The sequence below is a fragment of the Furipterus horrens genome, unplaced genomic scaffold (genome assembly GCF_987537825.1).
Source record: "Furipterus horrens unplaced genomic scaffold, mFurHor1.1.pri manual_scaffold_11, whole genome shotgun sequence".
In the NCBI taxonomy this organism is placed as follows: Eukaryota; Metazoa; Chordata; class Mammalia; order Chiroptera; family Furipteridae; genus Furipterus; species Furipterus horrens.
Window position 1 is genome coordinate 99,036,138 of NW_028327181.1, and position 23,840 is coordinate 99,059,977.

Consider the following 23,840-nt stretch of genomic DNA (forward strand, 5'->3'; position numbering starts at 1 on the left):
TTGTTAACAAGGAGGGAATCCAAGCTCTAGCCAGGTAGTTCAGCTGGCTAGAGCATCGTCCTGGTGCTCCAAGGCTGTGGTTTCAGTCCCGAGCCAGGGCACATGCACCAGTCAACCAGTGATGCCTAAATAAGCAGAACAAACAGATCAATGTTTCTCTCTCTCTATCACCAATAAATAAAAAATTTTAATGTCATTTAAAAAAGGAGGGACCCTATCGCCCAAGAATGTGCATTTTAAAATATTTATTTATTATCCATTGAGGCATTTTATTTGCACATATGTATTACATCCCTAGAAAAAGACTTTCAGGATTTTCGCTCCTGTGTGTTTTTGTCTTGCTCCTTCATGGTCCATGATCCCCGCTGACGGGATGGAAGTAGGTTATTCCGCCATTTTTTCTAGATTTCTGAGCCTTGCATCAAACCTAGGGCTGATTACTCCAGACTTGTTCAGCCTGCCTGTGTGGTTCAGAAGAATTTTCCAAGCTCTGTGGTCATCAATACTTTCAAATCCACTATTGTAACCATGCATCGTTGTCATAGAGACCGAATGAGGACTTTGGAGCACGGCCTGATAGAGCCTGGTGTTTGCCTCTCTTTTTGGCATGGAGACACTTGAGCGTATCAGCCAGGACGCTGGTGAGCACCAGGGAGAGATGGCAGAGAGGACAGGAGTGGCGAGTGCACAAGAACATGCATTTTTTTATTATTATTTTTAAAGACTTTATTTATTTAGTTTTAGAGAGAGAAGGGGAGGGAGGGAGGGAGAATAAGAGGGAGAGCTACATCAATGGGTTGCCTCTCGCGTGCCCCCAACTGGGGCCTGGCCCGAAACCCAGGCCTGTGCCCTGACTGGGAATCGAACCAGCGACCCTTTGGTTCGTAGGCCTGCGCTCAGTCCACTGAGGCACACCAGCCAGGGCCATTATTTTTTTAATCAATTTTTATTATTGTTCTATCACAAGGACATGCATTTAAATCAGCGCCCTCCTTGGGTAGCTCAATGGTTTGGAGCACTGTCCCAATACGCGAGGGTTTGGGGTTCGGTGGCCTCGTCTGGCCTCAAGCAAGGGGCAGCCAGTGAATGCGTGGGTGGGTGGAACCCCAGGTCGATGTCTGTCTGTCTGTCCCTCTGAAATCAATAAATAACACTTTTATAAAATACTCAGGTACACGTGGGACTTACCTGAAAACTAAAAGACCACCAGGTAGGAGGCTCTTGCCGGCGCCGCGGGGAGCCCCAACCCGCCCTCCGGCTTCCCCCGCGCCCCGGGGACCCTTCCCTCCTCGCCCGTTTCACGTCTAAGGCTTTACGCTGCCGAAGCCGGGGCCTGGACGGGGGCGCACGGAAAGGAGACCCGGGGGGCCGTGCAGAGCGGGCGTGTGGGAGCGCGTCCTGGCGGGGCGGGGGCAGGCCGGCTGGGGAAGCGCAAGGGGAGGGGGGGGTTCCAGCCGAGGTTCGCCGGGGCCGCGGCGGCCTGGGGGCTTTGGGGTGCTCAGGAGTCCGCAGGCTTTCCAGGTGGGAGCGGGACGAGAAATCCGGGCCTGGAACTCGTGAACGCGGAGCTGGGGCAGCAGGCGGGCGAGCCGTCGCAGGAGCGGGAGCAGGAGGCTAGGAGGAGGGTCTAGGACAGAGCCCCCGGGGCCTTTCGGGGCGCGGGCGGGGCGCAAGTGCAACGGGATCCAGGAGAGGCCACGGGCGCCGTCCACAGTCACGGTGGGGCGGCGGGCGGAGGGCGAGGCCCGGGACTGGAGGCCGCCGGCGGGGCGTCTCCTCAAGGTGCCGGGCCGCGAGCGGAGGGGATGCGGTGGGCGCCGACGGCGAAGGAGAACCGAGTCGTCCTCTCGGCTGACGGGACACAGAAAATCACAGAACTGCCGGGAGGAGCGGGGGGACCCACTGCACGGGGCCGGGGCTTGTTCTTAACACGCGAGGGGCTGAGGGCCGGACTGGAAGCCGAGAGACGTCGTCCCCTCGGGCCGCCTGTTCCGCTCGCGGGGCTGGAGCCAGGCCGGGAGGGAGGGTTGTAGGGCGGACGCTTTTCCTGGGCTGGCCGGGGTACAGGAGCGCCCGGAGGGCGTTCGCGGCCACTGCTCCGAGGCGGGAGGCTGGTGGGAAGCGGGCTGAGGCTGAAGCTTTAGAATTCACAAGATGAGAGGCTGACTGAGAGGAAGGGCGATATTCCTCCAACCGTGGGGAGAACTGCGCTCGCCCCAGCGAACGAGGGGTTTTTCCCCCCTAGAACCCTCCTTTCCTCGTCCAGCCTGCCTCTCCCGGCGTGTGCCTCACGTCCAGGCCTCAAGCCTCCTCGTCCTCAACGAGGACCAGCTGGAAGCCATTTTGATTAAGCTCCGCCACAGAAGGACAATACAGCCCCGCCCCGAGCAGGCGCGCCCCCGCGGCGGGCAGGGTGCGCGTGTCCGCGCCTCTTCCCGCCGCCCGGGCGGGTGCCGGACGCAGGCCGGGGCGGCGCGGGGCGGGGGGGCGGGGGTGGTTATGTAAGCGTTGCGCGCTCCCGCGAGGCGGCAGCCAATGGGAGGCTCCGGCGGCTCGTGCTCGCGCACGCAGGGTGGGGGAAGGGAGCGCACAACGTGCGCGCGCCCTCTCCCTCCTCCACCGCTGCCGCCTCCTTCTTCTGCCGCTCCTGGTGCTGCTTGTGTGCTCGTTTGGTGAGGACCTGGTACCTCTTTTGTGAAGCGGCAGCTGAGGAGACTCCGGCGCTCGCCATGGCCGACGAAAAGCCCAAGGTGAGCTCGGCGCCGGCCTCCGCGCCTCGCCGGGCGACGGGGTCAAGGAGCGGGCCGGGGGGCTGGCCCGAGCCGCCGCGGGCTGCCCGCGCCTTCCCGGGCCCCCCGTGGGCCGGCCGCCGCTCAGGCCCGGGCGTTCCGCGCCATTTTCCTCCCTCCCCTCTTCCTCCCGCGCCGGAGGAGGCCCCGCGGCCTTCCCCGCCCCCGGCCGCCTCGGAGTGCGCGCCGAGCGCGAGTGGGGCGGGCGGATCGCGGACGCCCGCAGGCCAACCGGCTGCGAGCGGGGCTTCTCGGGCCCGGCCGGGCGGGCGCGCGTGAGGAGGGGCGTTGGGGCGCGCGGCGTCCCCACCCTCCGCGGGTCCCGCGCGGAGCTGCGGCGGGTTTCGTCGCCGCCTGGGCGGCGGGGAGCTCCCTCCCTCCGGAACTTCCCCCCGCAGGGATGAGAGCCGCGGGCTGCGGCGGCCCGGCGGGGGCTCCCGACGAATCAATGGGCTGCGGGCGGGTGGGAAGCCGGATGCCCGTCGGGCAGCCGCGAGGGGCCGGGGATTCCGGGGGCGCGTTTCCTCCTTGCGAGGCCTCGGGGTCCGGGGCGGGGCGGGGGCTTCTCCTCGGGGGGCTCCTGTGGCTTCGGGCGGTCGGGGCCGAGGTGCGCGCGGGGTCGGGGGCTGAACTTTCCCCGCGAGGACCGGGGTCCCCCCTCGTACCCGGCACGCGGGACCGTTCTGGTTCTTGTTGTTTGGGGGGCTTTCTTGGTTGGTTTTGGGGCCCCCTCTCCTCCCTTTCGGAGGCGGTTGGAACGTGCGGGTCGCCGGGCCGGGCCGGGCCGGAGTCTGGGAGGGGACGCGGGATAAACGTGCGTTTGACTCATGTCAACAAAGGGGAGGGGAGACGAGCGCGCCGCCGCAAACACGCAGAGAGTCCGCTGGGCCGGCGGGTCGGGGCTCCCGCCGCCGCCTCGGGGTCCCCGGGAAGCCTCGGTTGGGTGCCGCCTGAGGTTTAAGTTAGAGGGGCGAGCGGGGCCGGGGTGAGCTTCGGGGTGACGCGCCGGCCCCGCGCGCTCCGCACCCAGAGCGCTCGTTTCCCACCGTTGGCGGGGCCCGGCCCGTCGTGTCACCGCGGCGGGGTCGGCCCGGGACCTGTTGACCCCGGCGGCCGGCTCGGGGCACGTGCCCCCCGCGCTGCCCGCCTGACCCCCCCTCCTGCCAACAGGAAGGCGTCAAGACCGAGAACAACGACCACATTAACTTGAAGGTGGCGGGGCAGGACGGGTCCGTGGTGCAGTTCAAGATTAAGAGGCACACGCCGCTCAGCAAGCTGATGAAGGCCTACTGCGAACGGCAGGTGAGGCGCGGCCCGGGCCGGGCGGGGGCGGCCGGACACCCCGATCAAGTGCCCCCACGACCTGCCTGGCGGCAGACCCGCCCGGAGCGTCCCGGCCACGGGAGCTGACGGTCAGGACAGGGCTGTGCTCCTGCCCCGGCTGACCTCGTCGCGGTTCCTCCTCCACGGACAGTGGGGCCGCGAGATGTGCCCGGGCCGCGTGGGCGTTTCTGCGTCGCTCGGACAGCGGTCGGCGGGCCCCGCGCGGAGGAGGGCGCTACCCTGGGCGACGGGTCCGCCGCAGCACGGCCCCTAAAGGGGCTTTCCCCGGTGGGGCGACCCTCTGCTGCCCGAGCGACGGGACAGCCGCGTGACGGGGCCCGGGTGTGCAGGGTGTGAAGGCGGGGGTCACTCTTCCAGGCTCCGGCAGCTCGCCCACGGCTGCGACGCTCCGGGCGGAACTCGGTGCGGCTGGGAGGCTGGGTTTGAGCTGAGCCGGGCGCTTCCCCGGGAGATGTCGGGGCGTCCGGCAGGGCCCGAGGTGGGAGCTTGGTTTTATGTCTGGCGTGTGGGTGACGCCCTAAGAGAATGCTGTGCTTCTAGCTCTTGACCGTCATGCCTACACCTCCTTCCAGAGCCTCACAGAGAGATAAGACCTTCAGCACACTCTTCCTTGAAGAGTTTTGGTGAAATGTCCCTAGCAATTAGGAAGTGCGTGCTCAGTGATGGTGCTAGGTAGTTTGCACTGGCACCTTCCACGGGAGCACACTCGTTCCCCGTCAGGCTGCGGGGAAATGTTAAGAGGTAAGCATATTGCAGCACTTCTGAGTCGCCAGGCTCATACCAAGTGGAAACCGGGCGGTTTCCAGCAAAATCCTCTGTGTATCTTGCTTAAGTTTTCCTTAATTTACTAAATTTTAACACTTAGGAAAATAAAGACTTCCCATGTGTCTTGTGGAGGCCCCAGAGGGTCTTTGGGTGTATCCGATACTTAGGGGCGCCTGCCAGGTGCTGGGGCGTTATACACGATGGTCCAGAAAAACAAAAGCACACAGCGGCATGTCCTCCGTACCCTAGATTGTCCCTCTGGGGGATTGTCCTGCAAACTCGTGTTAGTGGGTCAGTCAAGTTTTTTGAGTTTTCTGCTGTGTTAAAATAAATTTGGTGTATTACCCAGTGCAAATATAGTTTTCCTTGAAGTTTTCCAGTTATTAGGCTTGTATATTGTTCGGGCCACTCTTAATTTGCATTATAGGAAAAATAAGCACCGGTAGTTCAAAAATAATTCCACTGCATACCTGGGAGTGCAAACACGATTTGAAGATATGGTTCAGGAAGGGTTTGGATAGATACTTCTATTTTCCTATTAAATTGTGAATAATCTTGGAGTTTTGAGTGAAACAAGATCCCTGTTTCAGTTTGAAATGGTTACTCACATTCCGAGAAAGAAGGAGTTGAACTATCACCCAGTTGGGCCGATTCCCTGCTTTCTAAGTGTAGGTACAGGTGACCAAGAGACTAGATATTTATTTAATCTAATTTGCATGATCTGAAACTGAACAGGCAACAGGATTCCTTTTTTTTTTTTCTTTTTTTTTAAATTGTATTTATTTTTAGGGGAAAGGAGGGAGGCAGAGAGGGAGCGAAACATCCCTCAGTTGCCTCTTGTGCGCCCCCAACTGGGGACCTTTTGGTTCGCAGGCCAGCACTTGGGTGGGACTCTTGATTCTACCAGAAATTTTTTCTCTGCTGTCCCCACTCAGTCAGCAGCGCCATCCGCCGTCTAGCTGCGTGCTCAGAGCCCTGGGGTCATTCCTGACGGTGCTGCTTAACCTTTATAGCCCCAGCAAATCCTGGTCTCGGCCTCAGCCTGTGCTGTGCAGTGGCCCCAAACCACACGTGACTGCTCACCACTCGCATGTGTCACGTTCAGATCGAGACGTGAGGTGTAACATGGCAGGTTTTGACAACTCAGCATGAGAAGTAAAATATCTCAATTTCAAAATGACTGCATACTGCAATATATTTTGAATAGGTTGAATTAAAATATTAAAATTTTACCTATTTTAACTTCTTAATGTGGCAAATAGAAAATTTATAATACATATCTGGCTCACACATTTCTGTTGGATATTAGAGCTGAGACTTCAACCGTTTTATTCCACTCTTGCTAAGTTATTGCGTTGGAGGTGTCTCGGATTAATTCAGGGAGTTTCGCTCAGTCCTCTCATTCTCTTTGTCTTTGTTTTTAAAATTGATCACTGCATGTGTTTGTCTGCAGGAAAAGATTAGCTGTGTGGGCCTGGGGCCTTTTTGTTCACCATTTCTCTAGAGCCTAGACCAGTACCTGGCCTATCAAACACGTTCAATAAATACTTGTAAAATAATAGAGGACATTCACATTAATATCTCCAGAGATTGGTTTGTAAATAAGTTTCTCATTCACATGTAGAATTAGAGTTTGCCTACTTTATGTCAACCACAGAGCCTTCAGCCAGCTGACTGGGAGCATACTTGCCCATCCCGGTGTGGCGTTACCCTAACCGACTGTCTCAGGGAGTGTCAGGTGTTTCAGAGAACACAGATTTATTGGTTTAGTCTAATTCATGTCTGTGACAGGAGAAAATGGAATTGAAGAGAGAAGCTCACCCAACTCTAAAGCTTAGGAATGAGATTTCTTCAGAAGAGGAGCCCAAATACTGGTTTAACATACATTCTTTGTTTGAATTTACATTGGTTTATGCAATTTTAAAGACAAAATTTCTGAATTTTGGACTTGATCTCTAGCAGAATGTTTTACTGAGGAGGAAAAGCATAAAAACAGGTCGCAATAAAGGAATACACTATGCTTATGTTCTGGCCCTGCCTGCCCCTCTCCCCCCGTGTTCTCAATGGCCACACCATTGACCTTATGACCTTAGCACTGGATATAGTGAAGGAAGGTCCTAGGATATAGAAGGTGCTGAATATTTTCTTCAAGAGTCTTTAAGGGAGTGTTTATAAATATATATGTAATACGTGGCATTGAATTCTTGGTTGCTTTGTATAATTGCTAATTAAAATTGAATGTCACGAGGAATTAATGTTGCAGATGTCACCTATGTGGTGGGGGATTGCTTATGATCCTCAAGACAGGGCTAGTCTGAAAGTGGTATGTGTCAAAGTACAGTTTTAAGGAAAGTCATATGACTTTCATCATATAGGTAGTTTTAAAGAGATTCAGCAAATCCTTGTTAAGGGAATACAGGTGTTACACAAGTATTTGTTCAGCTCTTTGAATGTTTTTAGTCCTAGGAACTCAGTTTAATTTTCTCTTAAATATTCATATTGAAGCAGAGTTTGTATAATAATTATTATAATTTATAATTTGAGCACAATATAGGACTGACTTTCTGTAAGATGCTTTCTAGAAAGCTGTCTTTCAAGGGAATGTATTTATAACATACCTCCAAAGACACGTGATTTTTCTGTCTTGTCTTCATTTAGCTGCAGTTAGCAGCAGCTTCACTGCTTTGTTCTGTTCCCCTTTTCCCCACTCCTGTTTGGAAGGTAATGCTTGGTAAATAAAACATTGGCATCCCCTTTGCAGAAGGGGCATGTTTAGGCTCATCTATCTCCTTAATGCATATAAAAATTTCTTGAAGCTAATTTCTAGTAGTATAATTTAAAATTTCTCCTTTTTAAATATTAAATTTTTAGAGAAGTGAAGGGATGGAAAAAGGGAGAGAAACATGGATCAGTTGGTTCCTGTATGCGCCCCAACTGGGGACCAAACCAGCGGCCTTCTGCCTTGCAGGATGATGCCCAAGTGAGCCACGTGGTCAGGGCTCAAATTCCCTTTTTCTAGTAATCGTCCCCAACTTAATACCTTTAGATTAACTTTTAAATTAAAAAGAAAAAATGAAGTAGGGTTGGGTGGATGCTTTTTATCCATTTTATTCCATCAGTACTCAGTGAGCACCTACTATGTACAGAGTACTGTCTGACCAAGACAGTCTTGGCTTCTATTCTTCCTGAAGCTGCTTCTTTTTTTTTTTAAGAAGATGATTATCATCTTTATTGATTGATTTTAGAGAGAGGGAGAGAAACATTGATTTGTTGTTCTACTTATTTGTGCGTTTACTGGTTGCTGCTTGTCTGTGCCCTCACTGGGGATCAAACCTGCAACCTTGGTGTATCTGGATGATGCTCTAACCAGCTGAGCTACCCAGCCAGGGAGGGCCTGAAGTTTATTTTCTGGTGAGAGGTTGTCAAGTAATAAATGAAGCTTTAGGTAAGTATTGATACTAAGAAGGAAATTGAAAAGCAGGTGCTTCTTTTGAGCTATTCTAGGACTTTCGTGAATGGATTGTGTTCTTGTGAATAATTTTAGGACAGTTATTGTTTTGTGTTCTGGTGGAAATGTCCCCACTGCCCAAGGATAACTTATTAAATACCTCCTGGTGTGCTTAGCTGTGTTGGGTGGGGGCACAGGTTACTTGTGCATAGTGGTACGAACTGTTAGGATAAAAATGAAGGTAAGGTGGCTTTTAGGCAAAGTTTTATTTTAATCATTACAGCTTTTTAGGTGACTTCTAGTTCTCATTATTATTATGGGTGTTTTTTCTTTTGGAGATCTCTAACATGCATTGAGGAATATTGCTGTGTGCATCTCTTCAAATTTCCTTTTAGTATCTTATTTAAATACACTGTTTGACTCAAGGAGTGGTCTGTTCAAGCTTGGAGCAGCTATGGTCTCAAAAACAATACAGCTTTTTTTTAAGAAGACCTTTATTTAAAAACCATTTTTTCAAAGAAAATATAGTTTAAAGATAAAGTGAAAGTTTCCCCAAATCTTTTTACCCATATAGAAATGTTGGTAGCATATTGATGATAATTTATTTAGGTCTCTTAATACATTAATGGCTGAATATGCATATAGTTTTATTTCTTATTGTTTCTTTGCATTCTTACTGCTTTTAAACTCTCGTCCAGGGTTTGTCAATGAGGCAGATCAGATTCCGATTTGACGGGCAGCCAATCAATGAAACAGACACACCTGCACAGGTAAAAATCTCTTTGCGCTGACTAGAAAAAACAATGTTTTTTTTTTGTAATTTTCTCAACAGCTTTGTTTATTTGTGAACTTCTGGATGTTGGAATATAATTATTTACCACAATTCAGGCCTATATGTAAGCTATCAAAAGGGAACAGAAAGAAAAAAGTAGCAATAGATTGAAGAAATGCCAATACTTTTTAAATATCTGGTTATCACTTACTGAAACTAATAGGTCATTTAGTTATTTTAATCCATTTTTTTCCTATTGTCCATTTCTTTTAATTTTTTAAAAAATTTATTGATTTTTAGAGAGTGGAAGGGAAAGAGAAACATCGATTTGTTCCACTTATTGATGCATCATTGGTTGATTCTCGTATGTGCCCTGATTGGGGGTCAAACCTGTAACCCTAGTGTATCAGGATATTGCTCGAACCAGCTGAGCTACCCAGCTGGGGCTGTTGTCCTTATTTTTGTTGCTGCAGATCTTGATCCTGGGTGGGTTCTGTGAACCAGTAGGCTTTCGATTCTGACCATTTTAACTCGTGGCTGAATTCCTTGACCTGTCCTTGTGAACTAAATGGAACTAATGACTGTCACTGCACGTCTCTCGATGGCTTAGCTTGAGAAGGAGGGCTCTTGACAATGGGTTGCTTTCCAGATCCTCACTGCAGAAGGTGATGCTATCTCACCCTTCTTTTCTCTACCTGTCACTTCAGGTGTTCCGTCACTTTGTAAGAGACCTGCTGGGCTGTCTTCTACGGCAGAAGCTCTTGGTTTCTTTTTACCTTGCCAAGTTCCATTTAAGGCTTCCAGATATAGGGGAGATGTTTTTTAAGCAGAAATTTAAATTGGAAAATTGAATTAGAACCCATGATTTTTAAAATTTTTTACCACCTCATAAATATGGTGTGAGTAAGCAGCACATCAAGATTGTGGTTTTTTGATAATCTTAAAAAATTTGAAATATCTGTGAGTTATACTTGAGGGGAGAGTGTTTTGAAGACATTTCCGCTGGTGAATCTCTAAGGAGCAGTTATAGTGCATAGCCACAAGGAGGGGCTGCATTCTCTGAATGAAAGAGAAAAAGCTCCTGTATCCTTTGGAGGCATTGAAAGAGTCACCATAAAATTTAACATTCCAGTAGTTTATTTCAGTAAATAGGCTGAAGACCTCTTTCGATTGTTTTAAAAGAATAAAAAGAATCCACTGTGCTACAATATGAGGGTTAGAATGTTGTTGTTTTTTTAAAGATTTTATCAATTAATTTTTAGAGAGGGGAAGCAGAAGGGAGGGAGAGAAACATGGAATGATAGCCTCTTGCGTGCTCCCAACTGAGGGCCTGGCCCATGACCCAGGCCTGTGCCCTGACCGGGAATTGAACGGCGACCCTTTGGTTTGCAGGCCAGTGCTCAATCCACTGAGCCACACCGGTGAGGACCCTTTTTTACTGATTTGAGAAAGGAGGAGGGAGAAGGAGAACAAATACCCACAATCATGGTGTGTGTGTTGGGAGGAAACTGATCAGCCGAGCCACCCGGCCCGGGCTAGAACGTATTTTCTGTCTCATGAAGCCCTCCCTCACCGCCACAAAGTAGCTCTGCAGACACTGAGCTGTGAGGAGGATTGGTTCGGAACCAGGTTATAAAATCTTCAGATGAATTTGGAATTGAACTCATTTTAGTATTTAGAATTCATTTTACAATGAAATTGATTTGTTTTAGAATTGTTCTCCCAATATTAAATTGAAGAATTATAATAAATTAGAAAATCTTAGCCAATTTTAATAGCAGTATGATTATTACATGTCCATCATTCTGTTCAGTATTTCTTTATTTAATTCTCATAACTAAATGCTATTCCATTTTACAAAGGGAATTAAGACTCCGTTATTAATATTTTAATGCTTTAGCTTCTACTTTGAGTGTATTTGAACTTCCTTAGAAACAATTCTTTCTTGTTTTTAGGTGCCCAAGGTTGTCTTATCTTCAAAAGTAGTGACTTTTAGAAAGGAATTTTCCTTCCTTCCTTCCTTCCTTCCTTCCTTTCCTTTCCTTTTTTATAAACATTTTATTTTAGAGAGGAAAGGAGGGAGAAAGAGAGGGAGAGAAATATCAATTGGTTGCCTCTCGCACGCCCCCAGCTGGTCCTGGCCTGCAGCCCAGGCATGAGCCCTGACTGGGAATCGAACTAGAAACCATTTGGTCCCCAGGCCAGTGATCAGTCCACTGAACCACTCCAGCCAGGGCTGGAAAGCAATTTTCAAGGGTAATTGTCAGCATATAAACTGTTACAAAGCTTATATACTTTACAGTGTTGCCATATATACCTAAACCTTTTTATCTACATGGTTTTATGTATAATGTGTGAGTAGTGAATCTTACAAACTTAATTTGTGAATAGCATTTTCAAATTTAAATTAGTTTTTTTTCCCCCCAAAACAAGTGTTTTCTTACCCATTTCCTTCCCTTACTGCATAGAGGTGACCATTGTTTTGTGCACAGGCAAGAATATATTAACGTTATAGATACACTTTTAAAAACACGAATGTAGCCTAGTTTTTAAATTTTGTCTTTAGCCTAATACAGGTATGCCTTGTATAACATGGTACCTCTATGACACGGTTTCACTCTAACATGCTATGACTGTAGAAGATACCCAAGAATTGCTGGTAGAAGAAGAAACCGATGAAGCATTTTTCGTGGAAATGACATCTGGAGTGTGCTGAGATAACTTAGGGGACGAGAGCACTGATGGAAACGAAGAAGTTAAACAGTTTACTCTAAAAAGCATCAAGAAAAGCCTAGACTTAGCCAAACAGAATCATATTTCTTAAATGAAGCTCCTTGCACCCTTTTGAAAGGAGCACAAAGTTTAAGAGAGAACTTCAAAAGTGCTTAGCACCATATAACAAAATTTATAAAGATCTCTCAGCTAAAAGCAAACAATCTAAAATAACAGATTTTTTGCCAAAAGGAAAGCGTACAAATCAAGATAATGCTGAAGAAAGTTCAGAGGATGAGGCTATCTTATCAATAAGCAAATGCATTTGGTTAATGGAATTTAGTAGAGATGATGAAGAAAACATTACTTAATGTGTAATACTCCTGATGAAAATTGCTTTAGTAAAAATGTTTCTCTTAATTGTAATAATATAATAGTATATTTTTTAATTTTTGAAACCTAACCTAACCCTTCTTTTTGTACTAGTTCTGTGTTTTTGTATAACACAGATTCACATAACACGGCATTTGTTAGGAATCTAACAGCCGTGTTTTACGGGGGTTACCTGTACTAGTATCCCAGGGGTATTTCTGTTTCTGTTATGTAAATTAGCTTATTTTATTTTTAATTATATTTTATTGGTTATACTACTACAGTTGTTCCAATTTTTCCCCCTTTGCCTCCCTTTATCCACCCAGCACATCCCACTCCCTCAGGCAAGCTACCCACCATTGTTCATGTCCATGGGTCATGCGTGTAAGTTTTTGGCTACTCCTCCTGTACTGAACTTTACACCCCCGTGGCTGTTCTGTAACTGCCTATTTGTGCTTCTTAATCCCCTCCCCTCTTCACCCATCCCCCACTTGCCCCTCCCATCTGGCAACTATCTAATCGCTCTCTGTATCCATGATTCTGTCTCTGCTTGTTTACTTAGTTTGTTTTATAGATTCAATTGTTGATATGTATTTATTGCCATTTTATATAATGGTGGTTTGGTGGTGATGAGCTCCTTCAGTTTTACCTTGTCTGGGAAGCACATATGCCCTTCCATTCCAAATGATAGCCTTGCTGGATAGAGTAGTCCTGGTTGTAGGTCCTTGCTTTTCATCACCTTGCCAGTCCCTTCTTGCCTGCAAAGTTTCTTTTGAGAAATCAGCTGATAGTCCAATAGGCACCCCCTTGTAGGTAACTCTTTGCTTCACTCTTGCTGCTTTTAAGAGTCTTTCTTCATCTTTAACCTTTGGTATTTTAATTATGATGTGTCTTGGTGTGGTCCTCTTTGCATCTAGATTGTTTCGGACTCTCTGGGCTTCCTGGACTTGTATGTCTACTTCCTTCATCAAAATTTGGAACTTTTCCTTTGTTATTTTTTCAAATAGATTTCCAGTTTCTTGCTCTTTCTCTTCCCCTCCTGGCATCTCTGTGATGTGGATTGTTGAACTGTTTGAAGTTGTCCCAGAGGTTGCTTACATTATCTTTTTTTTTTAATTCTTTTTTCTTCTTGTTCTGGTTGGGGTTTTTTTGTTTTTGTTCTTGTTTTGTTTGTTTTTGCTTCTTTATGTTTCAAAGCATTGGTTTGATTCTTGGCTTCATCTGCTCTACTGTTGCTTCCCTGTTAATTGTTCTTTATTTCAATTAGCGTATCTTTCATTTCTGAATGGACCTTTTTTATGCTTTTGAGGTCCTCACTAAGTTCTTTGGGCATCCTCATAACCAATGTTTTGAACTCTGCATCTGATAGATTGCTTATTTCCGTTTCGTATAGCTCTTTCTGGATTTTTTATCTGTTCTTTCATTTGGGCCATGTTTCTTTGTCTCCTTGTTTTGGCAGCCTCCCTCTGTTGCTTTTCTGTGTATTGGGTAGAGCTGCTTTGACTCCATGTCTTGGTCGTGTGGCCTAATGTAGTGGGTGTCCTGTAGGGTCCAGTGGCACAGCCTCCCCTGTCACCCAAGCTGGGTGTTCCAGGTGCACCCTTTGGTTGGGCTGACTCACCCTCCTCTTGTAGCTGAGCCCTGGTTGCTGCTGGCAGATCAATGGGAGGCATTTACCAGGCCAGTCAGCGGCAAGGACTGGCTGCGACCACTGACCACCACCCTCCTCCTTCCGTGGGGGATCAGCTGTGCAGGGGCAGGTGCTGGTGCTCCTACGTGGTCTGTAGCTGTGCACTGGCTGCGCTGGCCCCGGGGTTTCCGGGTGGTGCAGGCCAAGGTCAGCCCCCACCTGTGTTTGCCCGGGGCCGCCCTGCCTGAGCTGTAAATAATCTGAGGTGGCTGCTGCTTGTGCTGGGCTTGGAGGTTCCCGGGTGAAGCCAAGCTGTGAATCTAGACCGGCTGCTGCCAGTGCAGGCCCGGGGCTCACTGAGGCCAGCTGTTGCGTGTTTGAGGCTTTAGGAGGTTGTGCAGCAGGAGCCAGGACCAGCCGTTTGTATGGAAAAGAAGTGTGGGTGGGCCTGTAAGTTGGGTGGGACTCAAGTTGGGAAGACCCGGGCCAGGGGAGCCCCTGGGTAGTGTAAACAGTGTTGGCCAGGTTGATGGAGTCTCAGATACGGCCCCTGCCTGCTGGCTCTGTGGCTCTGTGGGGGAGGGTTCAGAAAAGGGACCGTGGCCTCTGCCCGCCTTCCTGTCTGGTAGAAAGCTGTCCCCCCATTCCTGCCTTGGTGCCAGACTTTAGCCCCTCCCTGTACGCCACCGCTTCCTCTCGAGCTGCTACCCGGGTGCTGGAGCTCAGAGGGAGTGGGTGACTCTGATTAAGTCCAAGTGTGAGTTCTTTAAGAGGAACTGCTTGGGACTCCAGAAGCTCCTTCCACTGACTCAATCCCCGCTGGGTTTTGCAGCCGGAAATTGGAGGGATGTGTCTTCTTGGCTCTGGAACCCAGGGCTGGAGGGCCTGGTGTGGGGCCGGGCCTCTTCACTCCCGAACCTTTACCCACCGCGTGGGTGAGGGGCCAGCCCGTTCCGCGTCTGCGCCCCGCCTACCCGCCTGGATGGATGTGCTTTCTTTAATTCCATAGTTGTCAGGCTTCATTCAACTGGATTTCTGACGGTTCTGGTTCTGAGTGACGGTGGTTTTATACTTTCGTTGTAATTTTGATGTGGTTGTGGGAGGAGGTGAGCCATGTTTATGCCGCCAGCTTGACCGGAAGTCCTTCTGCTTATTCTTTAATAACAGCTATGTGGTATTTCATGTATAAATGTATTATATGTCATATTTCTTTGGGTTCCTGTTGATATTTAGGTTATTTCCAGTTTTTCGCTTATCTAAACTACATAGCAGTTAGATCCTTTACACACATTATTCTTAATTTTCAGAATTGCAGGAGGTGATTTAATTTAAAGACATGTTCAGTTTTTTAAGAATTTTATTTATTTATTTTTAGAGAGTGGGAAGGGAGGGAGAAAAAGGGAGAGAAACATCAATGGGTTTGCCTCTCACATGCCCCCAGCGAGAACCTGGCCTGCAACACAGGCCTGTGCCCTGACTGGGAACCAGACCAGCAACCCTTTGGTTCGCAGGCGGGCACTCAGTCCACTGAGCCGCACCAGCCGGGGCAGCTTTCTTTATTTTTAGAGAGGGGAAGGGAGGGAGAGAGGGAGAGAAACATCTGGTGAGAGAGGAACCTCGATATGCTGACTCTCCCACGCGCCCTAATCAGGACCCCTCTTTTACTTTGTAGAATGACGCCCGACTATCTGAGCCGCACTGGTCAGGGCAAACATACACTGTTTTTAACTTAAAAACTGAGTTTTCCATGATCTTCATAAAGAAGAAGAGCATGTGAAAAATTACGCCTAAAGCCGATGCTTAATTAGGCTCTTGGATGTCTAATAATATTGGAATTGAGTGAAACTTGTGCAGTTTTTCAGAATATTTAGGTCTGATAGTTAAAAAAATTTTTTTAATTTTTATTCATTGATTTTAGAGAGAGAAAAACTTCAATTTTGTTCCACTTATTCATTGGTTCCTTCTTGTATGTGCCCTGACTGGGGAATCAAACCCACAACCCTGGTGTATTGGGACAGTGCTGACCTACCTGGCCAGGGCTATAGTTACAACTTTTATGGGCTGAATAATCAATGGCTTTCAACTTTTTTTTTCCTTTTATGCTAGTTGGAAATGGAGGATGAAGATACAATTGATGTGTTCCAGCAGCAGACAGGAGGTGTCTACTAAAAAGGGAACCTGCTACTTTACTTCAGAACTCTGTTCCTCCAGACCAAGAAGACATTCTCAATTAGCAAACTGCAATTTGGTTCCACCACATCCTGACTACTACAGTATAGTTTTCTCTATTCTTTCATTTCCCCTCCCCCGTTCCTTTATTGTACATAAAGTAACTGATGTATGTGCACAAGCATTTGCATTTTTTTTTTTTAACTAAATAGCCAATGGTATGTTTTGATTGACATCAAATGGAGATGGGATGGGGAAAAATACTGGTTCTGTGAAAATACCCCCTTTCTCCATTAGTGGCATGCTCATTCAGCTCTTATCTTTATATTCCAGTAAGTTATTTTGCTCTCGCTGTTTAACAAAAAAAGAACAACATAAAAATCCTTGCATACCTTGTTTGATTGGAGAATTTTAATGTTTTTCATTTATCATTGTAAAACCAAGGACAATTTTATAACTTTTTTGTACGTAGCTGTTACATGTAGGGCAATCTGTCTTTAAGTAGGGATAAATTACTCTAAAAGAAATGAATCCTGGATAGTTTTCCCTTCAAGTCAAGCGTCTTGTTGTTTAAATAAACTTCTTGTTTAAAATGAGCTGTTCTGTTTATTCTGAGGAATATTACACAGAAAATTGAAGTTTAGGAAAAGACGTGACAGTAGCCCTGCTAGAAGTAACATTTCCAGGAAGAAATAGAGCTGCTTTTATTTCTGACAGGCTCATGCAAAACAAAGTAACAAAGCTGTATAAACGACTCGCAGTGGTCGTTTCAGCCTCTACTTTGTTTCAAAAGCTTAGGCTGTTCCAAATATGCAACTTTACTAGCAAAAAACATATAGGTCATAATGTGTGGGTTTATTCCCAAGCATTCTTTTTTGTAACCAGGACCTGGGATAGCACGTACATGCAGCTGGGGAAAAGCTCTGGTGTAGCTAAGTATGCTGACAAAGTCTTACCCCTTCCAGCTTTCGCTTTGGTGAGTAAGTGCTGAACCTGAAATGGTCTGTTTTTTATTTGAGGGTGTTGAAGGACAGAAAGTGTTTAAACATATTTCTTACAGCCTTAGATATGCCGGTCACTACTGCCTTTAAATTCACATGTGTGGGGAAAGATCACAGTTATAGAACCAATAAACATTAGTAGAGCAGGAAAGATACAAAAAGATTATCTAATTCTAACCCGTTTTAGAGGTGAGGAAACTAAAACCCAGAGGGTTTTTGCCACACAGCTAGATGGTTATAAACTGGGACTAGAGATACGTTTCCTGATGCCTGTTAATTCCAGTTAAATTCCAGGTGGGCTCTCCAATACTGGGTCTCAGGAAACCGAATTCCCGCCCCTGCCACCTGCCTGCAGAGAATGCGCTTCCCAGAAACGGGGCTCCGTCAGTGTTTGGCTCTGTTATGTATATGAGTTCATCTTGAACCAACAACTCTTATTTTGCTACCAACCTATTTTTACAATCTATCCTGTAAGACTGGGAAGTCTGTACCCAAGAATTTTAGAAGAGATCAGGCAGGTACGTTTCCATTAAGTAGTGGGATTTTGTCCCTAAAAACTAAAGTTAGCATTGAAATGCCAGTCAGAGAAATTACGGAAAGGGGCTTGAATTGGGTTCTTGAGTCAGGAGTTTACTAATATGAGTTTGTACTTTGTTGGGGGAAGATAAACTTTAAAATAATTCCTTCATGGTAGAAAAACCGGTAGAACTAAAAAGAGCCGAAGGGCAGTGTGTGGAAAGACCACTGTTTAGTAACACGGCGCTTTGTGTCTTCAGCGAGCCTTCCCTGACTCCTGATTGGTGCCCCGCCCGTGTCCCGTAGGTCACTACCAGGACAAGTATTTGGTGGAAAAAACTCACGGAGTACTTTTTAAAAACCACTGAAAATAAGTGAAATTGTTACAGTACTGAAAATCATTTTTGCGTCTTAATTTTTTGGCCTGAGAGGGAACATTCAGACCCCAGGAGCTAGGCAGCCGTTTCGGTTCCTGCTGTGACGGTTGAGCCCGCCTCTTTCTGGCCGCCCTCACGTTGGTTTAACGAGATTGAATGGGAGATGGAGGGAATGACATAGTTGGAGGAGAAATGGGAGACTTGGGTGAAAGGGTGTGATTGGGTCGGGGACCTTGGCACCACAGGCAGGTGGCATCCCAGGACTTGCGGGAGGCCTGTTGGGGGTGCGGTATGGGAGGGGCCGGCTGTGCTGCTTTTAAGTGTGACTAACAGTCGTTCTGGGTGGTGGTTTTGCATTAGAATGCCTGGATGAGCTTTTGAGAAATACCAGTGCTTCTGCCCTACCCCCAGAAATAAATGTATTTTCAAAGCGATGTGGAATTGAGAAGCAAATTCTGGGAGGCATCCTCACAGCTCTTAGGAGTTAAGCACCTGATAGTAGTGATTAAATGAGATAATATGTTTTATTTTAAATTGATTTTAGAGAGGGGGAGAGAGACATCAATTTGTTGTTCAATTTTTTTTATCCATTCGTTGGTTAATTCTTGTATGTGCCCTGACTGGGGACTGAACCAGCAACCCTGGTGTATCAGGTCAATCCTCTAACCAACTGAGCCACCCAGCCAGGGCCTGTGAGTCAGTTTAAAAGTCCAAGAATTGTTACCCTGGCCTGGAGCCTCAGCTGCTCGGAGCGTGTCGTGTACACCCAGAGGTTGCAAGCTCAGTCCCCCGTTGGAGCACCATACGGGAGGCAGCTGATTGACGTTTCTCTCCTCCACGTTTCTGTCTCTTCCCCCTTCCTGTCTCTCTAAAATCAATAAAACATAGCCTTGTGTGAGGAGTAAAACACTTTTTGTAATAAAAGTCCCAACAGTTGTCATGTAAAATCTTTTGTCTGCCATTCACATTTTTTAAGGCCTATGTGATTAACTGCCACACGTTTTAGAATTAGGAATATTAAAGGAAAAACTTCCCCACACATTTTTCTGGGCATAACCTTTAAAATTATTTGATGTTTAAATTAGCCGTTATTGCCCTGGCTGGTATGGCTCAGAGGATTGAGTGCCGGCTTGCAAACCAAAGGGTCGCTAGTTTGATTCCCAGTCAGCACAGGCTTGGGTTGCAGACCAGCTCCCTCGTTAGGGGGTGTGTGAGAGGCAACCACACATTGATGTTTCTCTCCTCTCAAAAAATAAATTTTCTTTTTTTTAATTAGCGATTATTTTTGCGTAGGAGGTGAAATTCATTTCTAGGAGATTGGGACAGAATTGTTAGGTTAGAGGAGTTTTTGCTCATTTATTAAATAGAGAAATAGTGTGGAATTGGGGAAAGAGGGCTTGAAACCACATAATCTTAGCTCATTCTGAGAAGAGGGGGAAGTAATGGGGAGCTATGAATTATGCTCTCCCTCTACAATTCAGTGGTTTAGAAGGCCCTCAGAGACGTACATCAGACTTAAGTAATGGACCATTTTGTTTTCCTTAACTTTGTATAAAGAGAAGGCAAGAACATGACTAAGCTAGTTTCCATATTTGAGACCTCTCCATGCATTTGTTTTAATAGCAAGTGAGTGTTAGGAGAACTTGGGCTGTCTCAGTTAGCATCGATCTTGCCGCCCCCACCCCCGCCCCCAGCTCTTTTTGGTGAGGAAATGGCTAAGAAAAGAATGGACAGATGCATACTAAATTTGACTTTAAGAGTGATGGATGCAGAACTTAACGTGTAAATAGATGTGGTTAAGTCACACGTAAGTGATCCACTTAGGAGGCACCCTGCAATACTGAGGTTGAGAAGCAGATCGTGTTAGGAATACTTGTTAGTGGGCCATTCATTGATTCAGTCATTAAATCAAGTTCAGAAGCACATGACCACCATTTTAAAAAAATAATAGAGAAAATATTAAGAATATATGTATTAAACCGGTTGAACATAAGCAACTGCTATTCTTATAGATCAAAAATAGTCAAACACCGCAGTTGCTTATGGTTCAACCTCATGTGTGTGTATTGGGACTCGGTGAGAGGCGCCAATCTAAGCGGTCGGTGCAGTGGCAGAGGCCAGGGAGGGTAACCCCAGTAATGAGGCCAGTGAGATCGCTCATTCCCTCTGGCATTCTGGAATAAATTGGGGCAGGTTGAACTTTTGCGGGGTTCAGAACACTGCCTGGAGGTGGTAAAGCTGGTAACATTTAAGGCAGAAACATGCTTGAGAGCCAAGAGGTGCTGTGTTTTTTTGTGTTTTTGTGTTTAGTTAACAGCTATCTCCTTAGTAGGCACAAGTGATGGGAAACAGCTTCCGGATTATTCTGTCTTGAGTAGGTTGTGCATTGCATTCTTAAATGAAACCCCTCATACCCAGCAACGAAATTAAAAACCAGTGGGATTCCTGGCCGTATTAAAGGACTTTAAACATTTTCTGACATATTTTAAATAGTAGATTTCTGGCCACATGCATCAGAACAATAGACTGTTCTGAGCAAAGTCTGGGAATGTTGTGTTTACACAAACCTGATAGGTAGGCTCTTTCCTAGCCTTTCTGAATTGAAGTGCATGTGGATGACCAACCAGTACTTCAGTATAAGGGGGGTGGCAGCGTGGGACCAAGGTACAGTATCCCTCACTTACCGCAGGGATTACGTTCTAGACCCGCCCGCGAAGTAGGAACCTCACATTTATTCTAAACCCTTAAATCTACGCCACTTTAACAACACACGTGCACAGCACCGCAAAACCCCGCGATAGAGCGAAAAATCCGCGATAAATAATTAAATAGAATATTTTTTTAAATCCCGCGATACAGTGAGGCCACGATAAGTGAACTGCGGTATAGAGAGAGCACTTAACTGCTTAAAGACATGGAAAGTTATGAAGCATGTGGGCACTTGCTCATTCTCCCCGTGACTCTGTTTAAAAAGCAGGTGAAATGGACCATCTACATGTAGGGCAGTGGGGGTTTTTTTGTTTGTTTTTTAACTTTTTAATATTTATTTTTTTTATTAAGTATATTTTATTGATTATAGGGTGGTGGTTTTAAAATTGGAACCCCAAAGTTGTACAAAAAGGTAGACTAAACAGAAAGGCCAGCAAAGGACCGCAAGGCAGAAAGAGTCAAGATCTGAGACCAGCTCAGTCTCAATCACAGCGGCGCTATTGCTAATTTACCTATTTTACATGTATTGATTCCACTTCGTAAAGGTTTGAAAACACTGCTATCAGGAAATTCCTGTTAGACCATTCTTTGTCATGAGATTTCGGGTCTTCTATGTTAGGCTTTTAGGCTAACCCGGTAATTTGGGAAACCTTTGTATTGATAGAGATACGTATATTTGAAATCATAATGATGGGCCACTGATGCTAAAAGCAGGGTGTTCACATTGCCCTGTGCTTTTGCATCTTTTGATCCTGACCTGTATAGATTTTTTGGACAAAGTGCCATTTTATTCACGTCCCATTTTCAACTGAGCTACCCGGAGCAAAGGTTATTACAGCAGAGCTACGAGTTGTATCTGTTTTACCCCAAATCTCTTACCTTACAACAGCAAGTGGAGCGGAGTGATTTTAGTCAAAACCACTAGATAGTATATAAACAAGTCAACAGGAGGGCTAGTTAGTTACTGCAGATATTTCTGGCAGCTTTACCTGAAAAGACAATGAATGTGTGGAACAGGCCTGTGTAAAATGGCCTTCATCTGGTGTCTTGCTTTACATAAATTTACGCTTCTTCATAAATCAGAATAGATGAAAAGTGTTCTCCTGGGACTGATTTCTTACCTTTGAAGCAGAGGCTCTCGGCCCAAGCTATATGTGAGAATCGCTTACCTGTTTGACTTCTTAAAGGTATCCATGACGGGACCCTGTACCCAGAAGTTCCGTGTTAGTCGATGTCGGAAGGACCCAGGCATTCGTTTGTCCTCAAAAGCTCGTGGGTTATTCTGACACGCAGCCAGGGTGGGGCGCCCCTAATAGAAGGCTTTCCTATACCAAGTACGGTGTTCTTATCATTCTTAACCCCATTTTACAGATGACAGTGGGCTCAAAGGCATAATTGTACCTGGAAGTGTTACATGGAGAGAAAGCCCACCCAGAACGTAGGCTTTTTTTTTTTTTTTTTTTTTTTGAGAGCGAGATGGGGAGAAACATCCATGTGTGGTTGCCTCTCACATACCCCCAAATGGGGACCTGGCCTACAACCCAGGCATGTGCCCTGACTGGGAATCGAACCAGTGACTCTTGGGTTTGCAGGCTGACACTCAGTCCACAGAGCCACGCCAGCCAGGGCGAACACAGGCTTTTTGATCACCAGTCAGTGCTGTATTGCCACAGCAATCTGTCTTCTACTGGACTACAGGGGATGGAGGAAGTCAGGCAAGCCGAGTACAAATTCAAAGACTTAGGCCAAAAGGGACCCTGAAGAGTCAGGTGCAAACCCCTCATTTAACACAAGACTTCAGATTGTTAAGAAAGTGCATGATTATTTTCCAAGTAAGTCAGAGGACAAAAATGGCTATCACTTGGGTGGCTTCTTCTATGTGGGGCCAAGCAGTTTATATCTGTTACCTAATTCGGTCCTCACAACTCTGTGGAGTCCAGATACTATTTTATCCTTGTTTTAGAAATGAGAAAACGGGCTCGGATCAAAACCCAGATTTCTCCCATGAGAGCCTGAGCCAGCAAGCGCCGTCCTCTCCCTCCTAGTCTGTAATTACATGATTTTCAAGGAGGGCCTGCATGTTCACTAGCTAGATGGGTCTGAAGTTTGTTTGTTTGTTTTTAAGGCTTTGGAAATTTAGGCCCAGCCTCTAAGAATGGAAAGACTTTAATCCAAACAAGTGGTGTGCTTCATGCTTTTGCGGTAAGCACATAAAGACGATCCGTGCCTTCTAGAAGAGAAGAACGCAATCTGTGGCTTCTCCTGCAAGCCCAGAAGAGCTGTTAACGGAGAACACAGACTTCCAGCTGCCGGGAAGGAGGCGGCTGTGCAAAGAGGAATGGCGTTCAGGTTCCACAGAAATACTGAGAAAGAGATCTGCCTTGAGGAAGCAGCACGACTGGAAAGACTTCCACTCTCGTTTGCCCGAGGCTTTCCTGTTACGGTTCTGTGACCTCCGAGTGTGTCTGCATTTGTCGCAGGGATAGACTTACCCAGACAGGTGGAAGAGTCATGACTTAAGGGTTATAAACAGCTGCAGGGCTCTGGGATAGTCCCGGTACCAAGGGATGTGGCCGTTTCCAGCTGCCAGGCATTAACCGGCCTTAGAACAGGCCCTCAAATCAGAGCGATTGTAATTTTGGTCTGGTGCCTGCACCGCCCGTGACAGCTAAATAGTAACAGGAAAATGTGAAGAATTTCCAGGCGTTCCAGAAGGGACCATCGCGGCGTGCTTTGTGGCGCTGACTCATACAATGCTGCTGCTTTGGGGGCCGCCAGGTTTCCGCACGAGCCACAGCAGGTAGTCAGCAAATGTCCATTTGGAGCGGCAATTGCACCCCTTATCAGGGAGCACGCCCGAACTATCCCGCCGTAAGTTAGGCCAGCGCGTGCAGGTAACGACAAACCCGCCCAGCGCTGTGGGTTCCAACTTGCCCAGACCGAGCTTTCCGCGCTCGCAGGTAACTTTTTTAAGTGACAGCGAGCAGACGGAGCTCGTACGGAGCGCCGCGCAGGTTTGGCCTGTGTCCAATCAGCTCCGAGATCCTGGAGTGGGGGAGGGGGGACCTCCCCACACCTTCCGCGACCAGGAAGCTGGCGGGTTTAGCGGAGCAGGGGCCCCCGCAGCCAGTCGTGACGCAGCGCGATGCTTGGCACTCCAGGGAGCCAATAGGGATGAAGAGAGCTGTTTGAACCGACCAATGCAGGCAGGGCGGGGGCGGGGTTTTGCAGCCCTA

At 47.2% G+C, this 23,840-nt stretch overlaps 1 protein-coding gene across 2 annotated transcripts; it reads left to right on the forward strand.

Moving 5' to 3' along the window:
• The first annotated feature begins 2,575 nt into the window (after window positions 1–2,575).
• SUMO2 (small ubiquitin like modifier 2) lies at window positions 2,576–16,597 on the forward strand. 2 transcript variants are annotated; one of them, XM_090291221.1, is made up of 4 exons: window positions 2,579–2,750; window positions 3,960–4,091; window positions 9,045–9,116; window positions 15,939–16,597. In XM_090291221.1, exons 1-4 carry the CDS (start codon window positions 2,730–2,732, stop codon window positions 15,999–16,001), a joined length of 288 nt encoding a protein of 95 aa, XP_090147347.1. In that variant the 5' UTR covers window positions 2,579–2,729; the 3' UTR covers window positions 16,002–16,597. The 2 variants fall into 2 exon arrangements, with proteins under 2 accessions (XP_090147348.1, XP_090147347.1); XM_090291222.1 differs by lacking the exon at window positions 9,045–9,116 and having other exon boundaries at window positions 2,576–2,750.
• The last annotated feature ends 7,243 nt before the right edge of the window (window positions 16,598–23,840 follow it).

What these genes read in the sequence shown, in the direction of transcription:
- SUMO2 (XM_090291221.1), top strand. Translation starts at nt 2,730, where the DNA reads ATGGCCGACGAAAAGCCCAAG. An exon ending in TGGCCGACGAAAAGCCCAAG is followed by an intron (nt 2,751 to 3,959) that starts GTGAGCTCGGCG and finishes TCCTGCCAACAG; the next exon opens with GAAGGCGTCAAGACCGAGAA. An exon ending in AAACAGACACACCTGCACAG is followed by an intron (nt 9,117 to 15,938) that starts GTAAAAATCTCT and finishes CTTTTATGCTAG; the next exon opens with TTGGAAATGGAGGATGAAGA.